Source organism: Zea mays, chromosome 2 (assembly GCF_902167145.1).
Source record: "Zea mays cultivar B73 chromosome 2, Zm-B73-REFERENCE-NAM-5.0, whole genome shotgun sequence".
Lineage (NCBI taxonomy): Eukaryota > Viridiplantae > Streptophyta > Magnoliopsida > Poales > Poaceae > Zea > Zea mays.
This window is the reverse complement of record NC_050097.1, coordinates 47,698,052-47,711,994: the sequence shown is the minus strand read 5'-3', so window position 1 is coordinate 47,711,994 and position 13,943 is coordinate 47,698,052. Positions and strand designations below refer to the sequence as shown.

General features: G+C 49.8%; 1 protein-coding gene across 1 annotated transcript; it reads left to right on the top strand.

The window, feature by feature from the left end:
• Window positions 1-8,972: 8,972 nt before the first annotated feature.
• On the top strand, window positions 8,973-10,262 carry LOC100279428 (uncharacterized). The gene has a single exon (NM_001152437.1). The coding sequence runs from the start codon at window positions 9,127-9,129 to the stop codon at window positions 9,673-9,675; it is 549 nt and encodes a 182-aa protein (NP_001145909.1). The 5' UTR covers window positions 8,973-9,126; the 3' UTR covers window positions 9,676-10,262.
• The last annotated feature ends 3,681 nt before the right edge of the window (window positions 10,263-13,943 follow it).

Below are 13,943 nucleotides of genomic sequence, written 5' to 3'. Positions count from 1 at the left end.
CCGCAACCCGGAACGCGCCCCAATTCTCTCTCCCCCTCCCTATTTCTCTCTACCCGCGCTCACCCGTCGTCCGCCGTGCAGCCGCCACCGTCGACCCGGGTCCCCGTCGCGTCCCCGTCGCCGCCGAGGAGTCCCCGGAGCCCGCCTTGAGGTAACGGACCTCTCCCGCCCCTATCGCCCCTTGCTTTGCTCTCTGTTGCGCTTGATTGCTCGCCGGAGTAGAATAACCCCGCCGCCGAGCCGCCCCGCCGTGAACCGCCCCCCTCCGGTGTCTCTGCCCCGACCCAGACCCTACCGGAGAACTCCCCGCGCCCTCCCCGACCTCCCCGACCACTCAGGTCACCCCAGAGCCCCGCCAATCGCCCGCGCCCCTCGTCTCCGGCGAGCCCTCCGCCGCGGGGACGAGCGCCGCCGCCCCAACTAGCCGTAGGGAAGACCCAGGCCGCCCATCCGATCTCCGCCGTTCAACCCAGATCGGGCGGCCCTGATTCAACCCGCCCGGACCTAATCCTGGCCGTCCGCCAGCGATCCAGCGGCCCAGGCCCACTACCCCCTCACCCCGTCTCTCTGCCCGCTAGGCCCCGCCTGTCAGCCCGCCCGCGCGCTCGCTCTGCCGTTTGGGCCCAGTCTGTCAGCCCGCCCCGCACGCGCGCTGTCCGCCCGGCCCCGCCTGTCAGCCTGCCCGCGCCCCGCGCTGCCTGCCCGGCCCCGCCTGTCAGCCGCCCAGGCCGCCGCGCGCCCGCGCGCCCGCCCGCAGGATCTAATCCTGATCGTTCGCTTTAGATCTGACGGCTGTAGGCGCTCGATACCCCTTCGCCCGCGCTTTTCTTAAAGAGCCCCCCTGTTTTCTGGAAATTGCGCCCGCCGTCCCTGGTTTCTCGCAGTTAAGTCCCTGGCCCTTTTATTTAATTCAAAATAAGTCCTTAGGGTATAATTTTAACCCCTAAACTTGTAAAATTCATAACTTTGTCATATGAACTCCAAATTAGGTGCTTCAAATTGCAAAATGTTCATAATATTATTATCTATCTGTTTATGCAATGTTTCCCTGCTGTTTCCAGGTATTAATTAATAGCTAATCACTAGGATAGGATTAAGACTATTGAAACCTTATTTAAGATAATTGGAAATGAGTAGACTTTAATAAAAGTTGGATTACTTAAGTTTGTGGACCTAAACACTTAAGTTTAGAAACTCAAACCAGATAATTATTTAATCCCACCACCAACTTAGACCTGATTAGTGGATAGTGAATCACTTTGTGTAGTCCTCTACCCCAGACCTAGGGAACACTAGAGTGCCTATCCCTTTTCTGTTATGAACTTGTGACCCCTCTCTGCTGCATATGTTTGGTATATTGTTTTCTGTTTGTTATTTTCCCAAGTGCATAGTGTGAATGATTGCTTTGCGTAGACACCGAGCAGTCTGTGTTTCCCGAGGCAGTTGCAGAGGAAGTCCCTGATCAGCAGTTTGGTGAAGGCAAGTGTCCTCTGTCCCATTATGTCCTACTCATTTATAACTTACTATCCCGCATTACTTACCTGAAACCTAAGGATTGACTAGCTTTGCACTTTACTTTATCCTTGATGACCTTATGGGCTATTATGGTTAGCACTTTGCTACTGCTTTAACATAATCAATGAACATGATGTGGCTATTTATGATACTGTTATCCTGTTGATGTTGATGATCTTGTGATACTCTAGGGGGCTCAGGCTGTTTCCTGAGTACCTCTCCGTAAGGACTGGTTCGTTGAGAGACCACCCGGGATAACAGTGCAACCATGAGGGTGAAATGGGATGCCCTTAGCTGATTAATTAGATGAACTAGAGGTGTAGTTGCTTAGCCGTCGTGCCGTCAATGGGGTTCAGGCACAGTGCTTGCTCTGCCGAGGCTGAGTGCCGAGGTTCTTTCGTTTTGCTCTTTGTTAGTCACTCTCCTGCGGGGAGGGGTACTGTGTTTATCAAACTGGAGAAACCTAACGGGCAGCTACGATCTCTAGGGAATCTTTGTAAAAGCTACGTAGTGATACCCTGCTGGACCACCTAGGAAGTGATCAATGGGGATTAGCTCTCCCCGGGCAAAAGGGAATCATGACTCATGGGTAAAGTGTGCGACCTCTGCAGAGGGTAGTGAAACTGATATATCAGCCGTGCTCACGGTTAAGAGCAGCCTTGGGATCCTCTTTGATTAGAGATACAGATGGTTCGAGATACAATGGTTATGATATGGTTTTGGTTCGACTATGATGATGATGTTCCTCGATGAGGAAATGGTTTACGGGATTGGTTAATGCTAAAATCTGGCTTCTACTAATGATAAATACCTGACCAACTAAAAGCAACTGCTTGAGCCTAACCCCACATAAAGCTAGTCCACTTCAGCCAAACGGGACATTTGCTGAGTACGTTGATGTGTACTCATCCTTGCTTTACCACAAAACACCAGGTTGTCCGCATTGTAACCTCTGCTCAGGAGAAGGCGAAGCCGTGGAAGGAGACTTCCAGGAGTTCCAAGACTACGACGAATTCTAGGTGTGGGTTGGCGGCAACCCCCAGTCAGCTGCCTGTGAAGGCCTTATCTTTACTGCGTTTCGCTAGTACTTTGATTTACCTGTTAAGACAATGACTATGTGGATGTCTATGACTCTATGATGTAATAAGTACCCTTTTATATTATTATTCGAGCATTGTGTGATGATGTTCATTTATGTAATCGCTGTGTACGTGAGTTCTGATCCTGGCACGTACATAGTTCGCATTCGGTTTGCCTTCCAAAACCGGGTGTGACACGCACCCATGTTCTGTTCCTCGAACGGCTCGAGCACGCACAACGGCTGCCCCGCGAACCACTTGTCCCATCGCATTAACTCTGCGGCAGGACAGGCGGCACCTTTGGCAGGCAAAGCAGGCGACGCTTCACCTCCGCCATGATGACCGCGTCAAAAAAGGTGCGCCACGTCATTCAATTTCGTATCCTTTTCCACTTCCTCTTTCTCTCTCTTGCTACAGGGACCGGGAAAGGGGATACTCCGAAAGGGATCCGTCTCCGCGAAGGAAGCGGGCCCCGAGCCCCCCTACTGATCAGAGGTTCGAAGGCTGGCCCCTCGGAAGGGTTCAACGGCCGCCTCAGGCCACTCGGGCTCCACGCCCACTACTGATCAGGGGTTCGTAGGCTGGCCCCCGAAGGGTTCGACAGCCGCCTCAGAGCACGCAGAGCGAGGGATGACCCTGGGTACGTTTGATACATAACCAAGGCTCGGGCTACGCTCTCGAGGTACCCTAGGACATTTCCGAGACCGACGGGAACGATTTTGTAACGGAATCCCATCAGAGGGAGGCATCGAGCCCTCGGACCCCGTCAAAAGGGGACCGGTTCCTGCGAATCACCCGCAGGTACTTTTGGAGCGCGCCTCCGGGCCACTAGCCGACCCCTAATGAATGGGGCACGGGCGTCCACTCGGATTACCCGTCAGCAACTCACTGGAGACACCATGTTCGGCGCCCTCTGAGGGCAACATGGCGCTTTCCCCCCCTCCTCCTTGCGGAAAGGCGACGCAGGGGCATATGAAAAAAGTCGAGTCTATCCTTGACTGTCCTCTCGCTCCGTGCGGAGGCTCGGGGGCTGCTCTCGTAAACCCGGCTCTGGCCAAACCGTTGACAGCGTCAACATACCAGCCCGAGAACTTGGGACCTGACTAAGCACCCGTGCAACGACCAGTTCGCATGAGGGAACAACCAAACCGGCCGAGCCATCACGAAAGGCACTAAGACCTCGAAGGAGTCAGAACACTCCTCCGAGGCCTCGGGGGCTACACCCGGCGGGTGCGCTCGCGCGCACCCACCGGAACGAAATGCAACCGAGAAAGGCCGGTCCCTTGCAAAAAAGTGCGACAAAAGCCTCCAAGCGAGTGCCAACACTCCCTTTGAGGCTCGGGGGCTACTGTCGGGGACCATAATTAGGGGTACCCCCAAGACTCCTAATCTCAGCTGGTAAACCCCATCAGCACAAAGTTGCGAAGGCCTGATGGACACGATTCAGGCCAAGGCTCCGCTCAAGGGACACGATCCCGCCTCGCTCGAGCCTGACCTCGGGCAAAGGCAGCCGACCCCGGAAGATTCACGCCTCGCCCGAGGGTCCCCTCAAGCAACGGACGCACCATCGACTCGCCCGAGGCTCAGCTCGGGTAGGCTTCGCGGAGAAGCAACCTTGGCCAAATCGCCACACCAACCGACCATATCGTAGGAGCATTTAATGCAAGGATCGCCTGACATCTTATCCTGACGCGCGATCTTCAGTCGACAGGGCCGAAGTGACCGTAGTCACTTCGTCGCTCCACTGACCGACCTGACAGGAATACAGCGCCGCCTGCCCTGCTCCGACTACCGTGCCACTCGCCAGAGTGAGGTCGACAGCGGCTAAGTCCAGCCTCGGGCGACATAGGAAGCTCCGCCTCGCCCGACCCCAGGGTTCGGCCCCCGTCTCGGCCTCGGAAGATGGACTTCGCCTCGCCCGACCCCAGGGTTCGGATTCAACCACGACTTAGAAGACGATGGACTCCGCCTCGCCCGCCCCCAGGGCTCGGACTCAACCACGGCTCCGGAAGACGATGGACTCCGCCTCGCCCGACCCCAGGGCTCGGACTCAGCCTCAGCCCTGGAAGACGATGAACTCCGCCTCGCCCGACCCCAGGGCTCGGACTCAACCTCGACCTCGGAGGAATCGCCACCTCGCCCAAACTCGGGCCCGGACCGGCCACGTCGCCAGGGGGGCATCATTACCCTGCCCCTAGCTAGCTCAGGCTACGGGGAACAAGACCGGCGTCCCATCTGGCTCGCCCCAGTAAACAAGTAATGATGAAACCCCGCACGCTCCATGACGACGGCAGCTCCCAGCCCCTTACGTCAGCAAGGAGACGTCAGCAAGGATCCGACAGCCCCGACAGCTGTACTTCCGCAGGGCTCCAGCTCTCCTCCGACGGCCACGACATCACATGAACAGGGCAGCAACACCTCTCCGACAGCCACGACGGCATGTACATAGGGCACTAGCTCCTCTCTGCTAGACACGTTAGCACATTGCTACACCCCTCATTGTACACCTAGGCCCTCTCCTTACGTCTATAAAAGGAAGGTCCATGGCTCTCGTACGGAGGGTTGGCCGCGCGGGAGAATAGGCCGACGCATAAGGCTCTCGCTCTCTCTCTCTCTCTCCCACGCGAACGCTTGTAACCCCATACTGCAAGCGCATCCATCCGCCCTGGGCGCAGGACAACACGAAGGCCGTGGTTTCCCCTTACTGTTCTCCCCCCTTTGTGTCCCGTCTCGCGCCGACCCATCTGGGCTGGGACACGCAACAACAATTTACTCGTCAGTCCAGGGACCCCCCGGGGTCGAAACACCGAACAAAACCTTTTCAAAAGCGTGTTTGAAAAATGAGCATAATGTCTGTGTCGCGGACCATCCGGGCCTGGTGGCCGAACCGTCTGTGACCTACTCAGAGAGGTCCGAAATGTGATGTCTTCGGTGTGGTCCGAAGAGGTTGTACTGCGGACCATCTGGGCCTTGGACCGGACCATCCGCAGTCTAGACTAGTAATGCTTCTATTTTACACAAGTCTGTGTGTGCTTGTGCGGACAATCCGGCCAGAGGGTCAAAAGTCCGTAGGTGCCAAAATGGATTTGGGCAGGAACTGTGTAGTTTTTGGTGTTTGTACTACGTACCATCTGAGGGTTTAGCTCGGACAGTACTTACTCCTAGTCGTGGACCTTCTGACCTTGGAGGACGGACAGTCCGCCCGTGCAAAGTCACTTGGACAATGCTCGGGTGCGTTAAGTTGCCAGGTCTTGGACCGTCGGTCAGTGTTGGCAGACCATTCAGACCTGCCTTTTTATGACAGCTATGGTACGATTCAAACGACATTTATAGACATTACTGGTACGGTGTACCATCCGACCAGGGGCGCAGACCGTCTATGTGTGTGCAGAATTTGTGCTACTTGCACATAACGTCTAGTGGTTTTGGGGGACATATAAATAGAAGTGGTGCTCATATGTGAGAGCTCTCTTGGCCATTCCTAGCACACTTTGAGCACATTTTTGATCCTCCAAATCACTCACACACATGGCTTGGGATTGCATCCTAGTGGGTGATTGAGTGTTCCTAGTGCATTTGTATCATTTGGTGATCTTGAGGCACTAGGTTGCACACCGAGCAAGCGCCATCGACTTGTTACTCTTGGAGGTTGTCGCCTCCTTAATGACTTGGTGGTATCTTTGTCGCGCTCTCTGTGAAGATTGTGGAGGATCCATGGTGGTGATTGTGAGGGGGTTGTGCCTACCTCGCTAAAGCGGCAAAGGCGACGCTAGTGGAACCGAGGTATTGAGTGATTCCTTGTCCCTTGACACAAAGATCAAGTCGTGTCTTGATAGAAGAGCAAGTGTGAACTTGAATACTAATCCACTAATCACCGATACCATGGGAAAAATCTAGTGTCTCTCAATTTCCCTATTAATTGTTTTCCTTGCAATAGCTTGTGATTAGTGGATTAGTATTCATTTCTAGCATTGCCATTGTTGTTTCCTATAAGTTGCTTACTTGTTATAGCTAGGGAATTTATACATCAAGCGTATTGATTAAATTTCGTCTTTGATTTTAGTCAAAACTATCTATTCACCCATGTCTAGCTAGTTTCCTAGATCCTACACTCGCACCAGTGCGAGTCCAAGGTGTTAGCCACCATGGCTAGTCACCCGGCTTCTTTGGTCCCTTGGTCAAGTTTTAGCGCTCGTCCTTCACTGCTCCCGATCCATTGGCACGAACCCGCATGACCTTCATCTTCATCGTCAACCATCGTCCCTATGCTTTCACACATGTAGACCACCAGTCGACAGACATGGTTGCACAATAGAAGCTCACGTACTCTAGTTACTCCAAGACTCACACAAAAGCACTACCCATGTTGACAATTATTCATCATCAACCCGAACTACAAAGGACAAGTCAACATTGTGTTCGCATATTGTACTATGACACAAGAAAGGCTCAATAGATGACACCAATTGTATTTAAAAATGATGTTCCATAGAAAATTAAATGTGGATGTAATTGAAGATTTCAGTCCAAAGAACACAACATGCAAGATCCTCTTAACTAGATGTTAAAAATATATCAGCAAGTGTGAAACGTCCTTTATTTTTTAACACTAGTGTCTAGTGTTGGTCTAAACATTAAGATAAACCTAGTGAAATAAAATTTAATTTATGGTAGCCCCTATACAGTAGGGTATATAACATTTTTTGTGTTTTGCACTGGGACACGAGACATAGTACATGCCACACACAACAATGTACCACTCTAAGCCCATGAAGACAATTTTGTGGGGGTGGATCTTATGGGTTGGGTAATTACCCACCCCATCTATAAGGATCTGTTTTGTACCTTTAGATATAATTGTTAGCAACTAAAGTTAGTTCTAGAGGTTCCAAATAGTTCAGCTAAAGCCTTAGCTAAGTGTTAGCTGGACTCCCGACTAATAGTTTATTCATTAGCTAGGTTGGGATAGCTAAAATTAGCTAGAACTTGGGAAAATACAATGTTGCCCCTTGTATACTGATGTCGATGGTTTCTTCTTATCAAGAACAAGAAGATGAAGAACAAAACATGAATGAGTTTCGTGATAGCATTGTAACTGCTTTATTCAATATGTGAGGATGGACATTGAGGTTCCTATTTATTTTCCATTTCGATTTATACCATTGTTCAAGAATTTTGTATATATCTATATTTTGTACAAATTCATGTTACTTGTGACACGTTTAAAATGTGAAATCTGTTTCTTTTTTAAAGAAAAAAGACTTAGAGGCACTGTAAGACTGATAGGTTCAACCAACATATTAGCTATAGATTCCAAATAGCCTACAACTAATAGTTAGCTGGCTAAGTATTAGCTCCAAAGATTCTAAACAAACCCTAAGCGGCCGTCTCCGTCAGGACACAAAAGGTGAGAGTGAGGCCAAGGACGGAGTTTTATTATCTGAATTTACGATTTCATGTTACTTGTTACAAGTTTAAAGTCTAAAATCCATTTTTTTTAAAGAAAAAGACTTGGAGGCACTATAAGAAACTAATAGGTTCAACCAACATATTAGCTAGAGAGTACAAATAGGCTACAACTAATAGTTAGCTAGCCCATTTCAACTAACAATGTGCTAGCAGACTAACTATTAGCTCTAGAGGTTCAAACAAACTATAAGTGGACGTCTTTGTCAGCACACAAAAGGTGAGAGGGAGACCGAATTTACGAATTCATGTTACTTGTGACACGTTTTAAATGTGAAATCCATTTCTTTTTTAAAGAAAAAAAAAGACTCACAACCACTATAAGAAAAAACTAGCTGGCTCAACCAACCCATTAGCTAGAGGTTTTAAATAGCCACCAACTAATAGTTAATTGGCCCATTTTAATTAACAATGTATTAGCTAGCTAATTGTTAGGTCCAAAGGTTCCAAACAAATTCTAAGCGACCGTCTCCGTCACCACACGAAAGGCGAGAGTAAGGCAAGGACGAAGTTTCATTGTTTGAAAAACAAAATTTATTAAAGGTTATAGATAAAGATAATAAATAGAATGTTTTAAAAATATTAGGCTAAATTCAAATAAAATATAATTAAACTTAAGAAAATTCAAGTGTTTTTAAACAAAATTTATATGAAAAGGATAGATAATTAATGCAGTCGGCTGTACCAGCCAGTGAGCCAACCGCAGAATATAAAAAGATTTGTGCTGGATTAGATGGTACTAATTCGGTGCTATAAATCGTAGTATATTTTTATAATTTTGGTCAACTTTAAAAATACTTGACAGAACACATCTCTGCCATTATACTACTCCCAAGTTATAGGCTATACTAAGAATCTAGGACACCGGTAGCATTCATTTCACTGCCGCAGCCTAGCAATTCATCATCATCAATAAATGTAGGAAAATCCTCTGGCCAAGGTTTCAACATCCCAACATGGCTACAAAACCCATCCAAATTTTGCAGGCAAAGCGGCAACAACGCACACCAACCTGGCACAAGCAGTAGTAGCAGCACACACGCACCCTCTCCCAGCAAAGCAAACGATGGCGGCGAGGCTCGTCTCCGTTGCCCACCTCCTCCTGCTCCTCGTTGTCCTGGCCGGCTCCCGCCGCGTGGCGCTGGCCTCGGAGACCGTGGAGCAGACCTGCGCCAAGGCCACGTCGGGCGCGGGCCGCGAGGAGCTGGCGCCCTTCTGCGTGTCGTCGCTGCAGGCGGCGCCCGGCAGCGACGGCGCCGACGCGCGCGGCCTGGCCGCCATCGCCACCAACCTGACGCTGGCCAACTACACGGCCGCCGTGGCCACCATCAAGGCGCTGGAGCGGCGCGGGGGCTGGTCCGAGCAGTCGCGTGCCGCGCTGGCCACGTGCCGCCAGCGGTACATCGAGGCGCTCAACGTCGTGCACAGCGCCGTCCACGCGCTGGCCACGGGGAACCTCCGGGGCTACGTGTCCGACATGGAGGTCGTCGGGAAGGCGGCGACCGACTGCGAGCACGCGTTCGGCGGCGCCGGGAGCGGGCCGCTGCGGAAGGTGGACGAGGACGCCGGCAACCTCGTCGTGGTGGCGACGCTCATCGTCAGATCCCTCCAGTGATTAAGGCCGGAGGCGCAGTTTGGTGTCGCATTAATTACCTCGCGGCCGTAGGCAAATCTCTACTACCTATTAAGACGGTAAGGGGTAGGCTGCCCCATTCCGTGTTCTGCCATTCCCATTCCGTCCTCACTGCAAAGCCCATTCCCATTCCCAGCTGTATGTCTTTCTCATTCCCCCTCCCTGCAAAGCCCATTCACATTTCCATTCCCGGCTATCACGTGTCTTTCTCATTCCCCCTCCCACAAAGCCTATTCTCATTCCCACGTGCATCCCACGCCTAGCTAAAATTAAATTAAAAAAACAGGCTCCAAGGGGATTCAAACCCGCGACCTCTCAAATAAATGTGTTTGTAGCTACCACTACACCACATGTGTGTTTATGTCTACATCTATTATAGTAAAAACATATAATACATCTCTCCCGAAGCCCACCTGCTACCCTTGCACAATGTGTAGTAGTAGATAAGTATCACTGAGATTATTAAATTATATTTTTGGATTGAGGGAGTAGTATTTAAAGAAGAGCCTTGCATGCAATTTCTTTTGTTTGAACAATGTTTTCAACTTAAATACTTTTTTTGCATGTGTAATATTTATTCTCCATAATATTTTTCCATGGATCTAACTTATAAATCATTTTCATAAACCAATGCCAAAGATGAATCCATGTTTCTTACTTGGAAACCCCGAACAAACACCACTAGCACGAGGCGCTCGCGTTGGCGTCGCTCACCGACGACGAGAAGAAACTTGGCGACTGCCAGTTCGAACTCTGGAAGCAGTCCTACATGGCCCATGCGCCGCTGTGTACGGCAAGCTCCGGCGCAGCCGCCGCTTGGACGTGGTCCAGAGCGGCTACACCGCGCTGTCCATCGTCAAACATGGGGACCTCATGGTCGTCGCCAATGTCGACGACTCTCGGGTTGTTCTGGGCATCGCAACCTACGACGACGCCATCACGTCGTCTAGCTCATCATCCACCTGAAGTCTAACCTGCCACGTAAGTCGCTACTGACCGACCATGAATTCTTGTGCGCTGGAATGATGACCATTGTTGTTGTTGTGTGAGTGTCCTCGAACAAGATGTATGTAGAGGAGTAGCACATCCGGTGGTGCAACGACCAGGTGTACTACCTCGCTGATGAGCCCGGGGTGCACTTCATTTGGCAGCCCAGCCAAGAGTGATCGGTACTCACCATATCGCGCGCGTTCGACGACTATTATATCAAGGATTGTGGCGTCATCTCGACACCAGAGGTGAGCAGAGGTGGACCGACAACAATGACCACTCGCCATCGTCGGGGTACCTTTTGTGCCGGCCTGCCTTTAATTCTCTTCGCAAACACACACTTGCATTTTTTGTTTAAGCAAGCGTGTATGGTGGTGCGTGCCTGATGACTAACGATGTACGACGGAACTTCTACCAGCAGGTGTGGCACGTGCTCTCCAATAATGAGACCATGCAAATTATGACATATATCGAAGTCTGCATGATACTGATGGTTGCAATGTAGTAGTGAAACAACTAAATTAAAATAACAAAATTTATGTATGGCTAGGATCACAAATGGATTATGAAATATTTTCTTATAACAATATAAGACACATTTTGTATATAAGTTATCATGGTATTATATGTTCCCGTTGCAACGTACGGGTAGTGACCTAGTAATAATATAATCGAAGTGTTCCTCTTGAGTTTTTCGACCGGCGCGTGATGTCCCGATGAATGAGAATATGTGGTCGAGATCATACTACAGATCTGCTGTTGCTCAAAGCCTGATTGATAATCGCTATCGAGCCCGACACGAAACACGGGATGTTGTCTCGTATACGAGAACAGAAATTCTGCTGGAAAACAGATTGCATGAGAGATGATGCACTGATCTGCATATTGGGCGTAGAACGCAAGCGCACGCAACGCATGCAAGCGCTTCTGTTGATCGAGACGAGACGTACTACGTATCCAATGTAGTGTTTCCGCCTGCAAATCCGCCCGTGATTCGCTCGACCGAATTTTTTTGTATTTTAGCCCTTAAACAGAAGTAAATTCACGTTTAGACCTAAAAAAATTTTAAATGCAGTTTTGGACCCTTAGCTCGGCGCCATAGGCTGTGGCGCCGAGCTAGTCCCGCGTGGCACCTAGCTCGGCGCCACAGATCTTGGCGCCGAGCTAGGGAAAAACCGAAACCTGCCTTCCCTCTGCGCGCGTTTGTTTTCTTGCCCATCTCTTTCCAAATCATCGCCGCCGCCCTCCACAAAACGCCGCCATCGCCACCGCCTTCCCCAGGTCCGGCGCGCCGCCGCGAGCCCCGCCAGTGCTCGCCCGAGCTCGCCCGGCCCGGCCACCGTCCGGCTCGCTCGCCCAGTCCACTGCCGCCCGAGCTCGCCCGAGCTCGCCGCCGCCCGCCCACTGCCGTCCAGTCCTCGCCGGAGCACCGCCCCGAGCTCGCTCCCCACGCCACCGACCAGTCCCCAAGCCGCCCGCAGTCCGACCAGTCCCCGCCGCCCAGTCCCCACCGCCCGCTCCGGCTCCGGTAGCTCCCGCCCCCACTGCCGACCAGTATTTTTTTTAATTTCTTAGTTTGTAAACTAGTAGTAATTAGTTAGGTATCCACTTATTTATTGTTTAGTAAATTGTTAGATATTTTGTTGTTAGTGTTTATTAAAATAGTTAGCTAGTTTGTTGCGTAGTATATTGTTAGTGTTTAGTAAATTATTAGTGATTATATAGTTACCATTTTGTTTAGCGCATTGATATTACATGTTTTCTGTGTTGGCAACCATCGTGTTGTCGTTTATTTGCAGGTTCTATAAACATCACTTTACAGGGGAGGTGCTGCCAAATTTTTTACTGACATTTGGTTTTTTTTGTACGTAGGTGTTCGTCCGACTTGACCTTCTCCACCGTTAGCTGGAGTCGTACGCGTTCTCAGGTATACATAGTTTTCGTACATTATTTATAGATTATGTAATTTCGTTTGATGTGTTTATTTAATATTTACTGTATAGTTATTAGTTAATATATATTTATTACTTATTAAGTTAGTAGGCTTAAGTATGTAGCCATTATTGAGTTAGTAATCCATTTTTGCAATAGATGGACAGCCTAGTAACACTATACCATGGAGGAAGGGTGGAGATAGATGCTTATGGGAGTGTTACTTTTGATGGTATGAAGATCGTGACCATGTTGTTCGTTGAAAGACCAACTTTTGACCAGCTTTTGGCTCGAGCTTGTGAGGAGATTAGTTGCGACATAAACGACCCTAGAATATCAATTCAGGGTTTGTTGTCCCATATTACATATGGAACAGTTGTCCGACGGTTGATCTCCATTACCTCAGAAGATGATTGGGTGATATATTTAAAAATTGTGAAGACGATGGTTCCACCATGTTTGGATGTGGTTGTTCAAAAGTTACCTGTTAGTCAATGCGAAGGTCCAGTCGGGTTATCTCCACAACTGCCAAATGCATCTCGTATTGAAGTTCCTTTGGTAGAGCTTCATGAAGAAGTCGTTGTTGTGCCCGATGCTCAATCGGGTCCGCACGAGTATGGGATTTCTCGTCCTATTCCCGGCGTTTGTGGGGCTTCTAATGCGGTGGTACCCCCCCCCAAGAGATCCCATTGACCCAGGATCCAGTTGACGATCATCCTAGTAAGTGTCTTCGACACATTGTTCATATCCATCATTATTTCGTTTGATTAGACTTTTTAATGTGGTTTTTCTTGCTCCGACCCGATGCAGGATCTCCACATATCAATAATGCTGATGTTCAGATTGATGTGCCTGTGTCATATAATATGGACAACATATGCAGGGCATCCAATAGTGTTGATGTTCAGATTGAGGATGAGGAGGAGCCATATGAGGCTGCACGGGCCGTAGATTCTGATGATGACCGTCCGGTTCAAGAAATGACCGAGCAAGAAATTGAACTCATAAGACGTTTGTGTCCGGAGCGAGACCCTGCAGTACATGAATTTAGCAGTTTAAGTCATTCCACCCGTGCGTATGCTGAAGGACGTGACGATGAACTGCTAGAGGCTCCGGATAACGCCGACAGCATTGAGATTTAAGTCATTCCACCCGTGCGTATACTAATGATTTTGTATTCTTTTGTCTTCCAATAGGTGGCGGCCAGAGACTCACACTTTCCACCTTCCCTGCGGTGAGATGACCGTGACGCTTGAAGATTGCCAGAAGATTCTTGGTCTCAGCATTATGGGTCGTCCAGTGACCGGTCAGGCATCACCAGGCGGTTG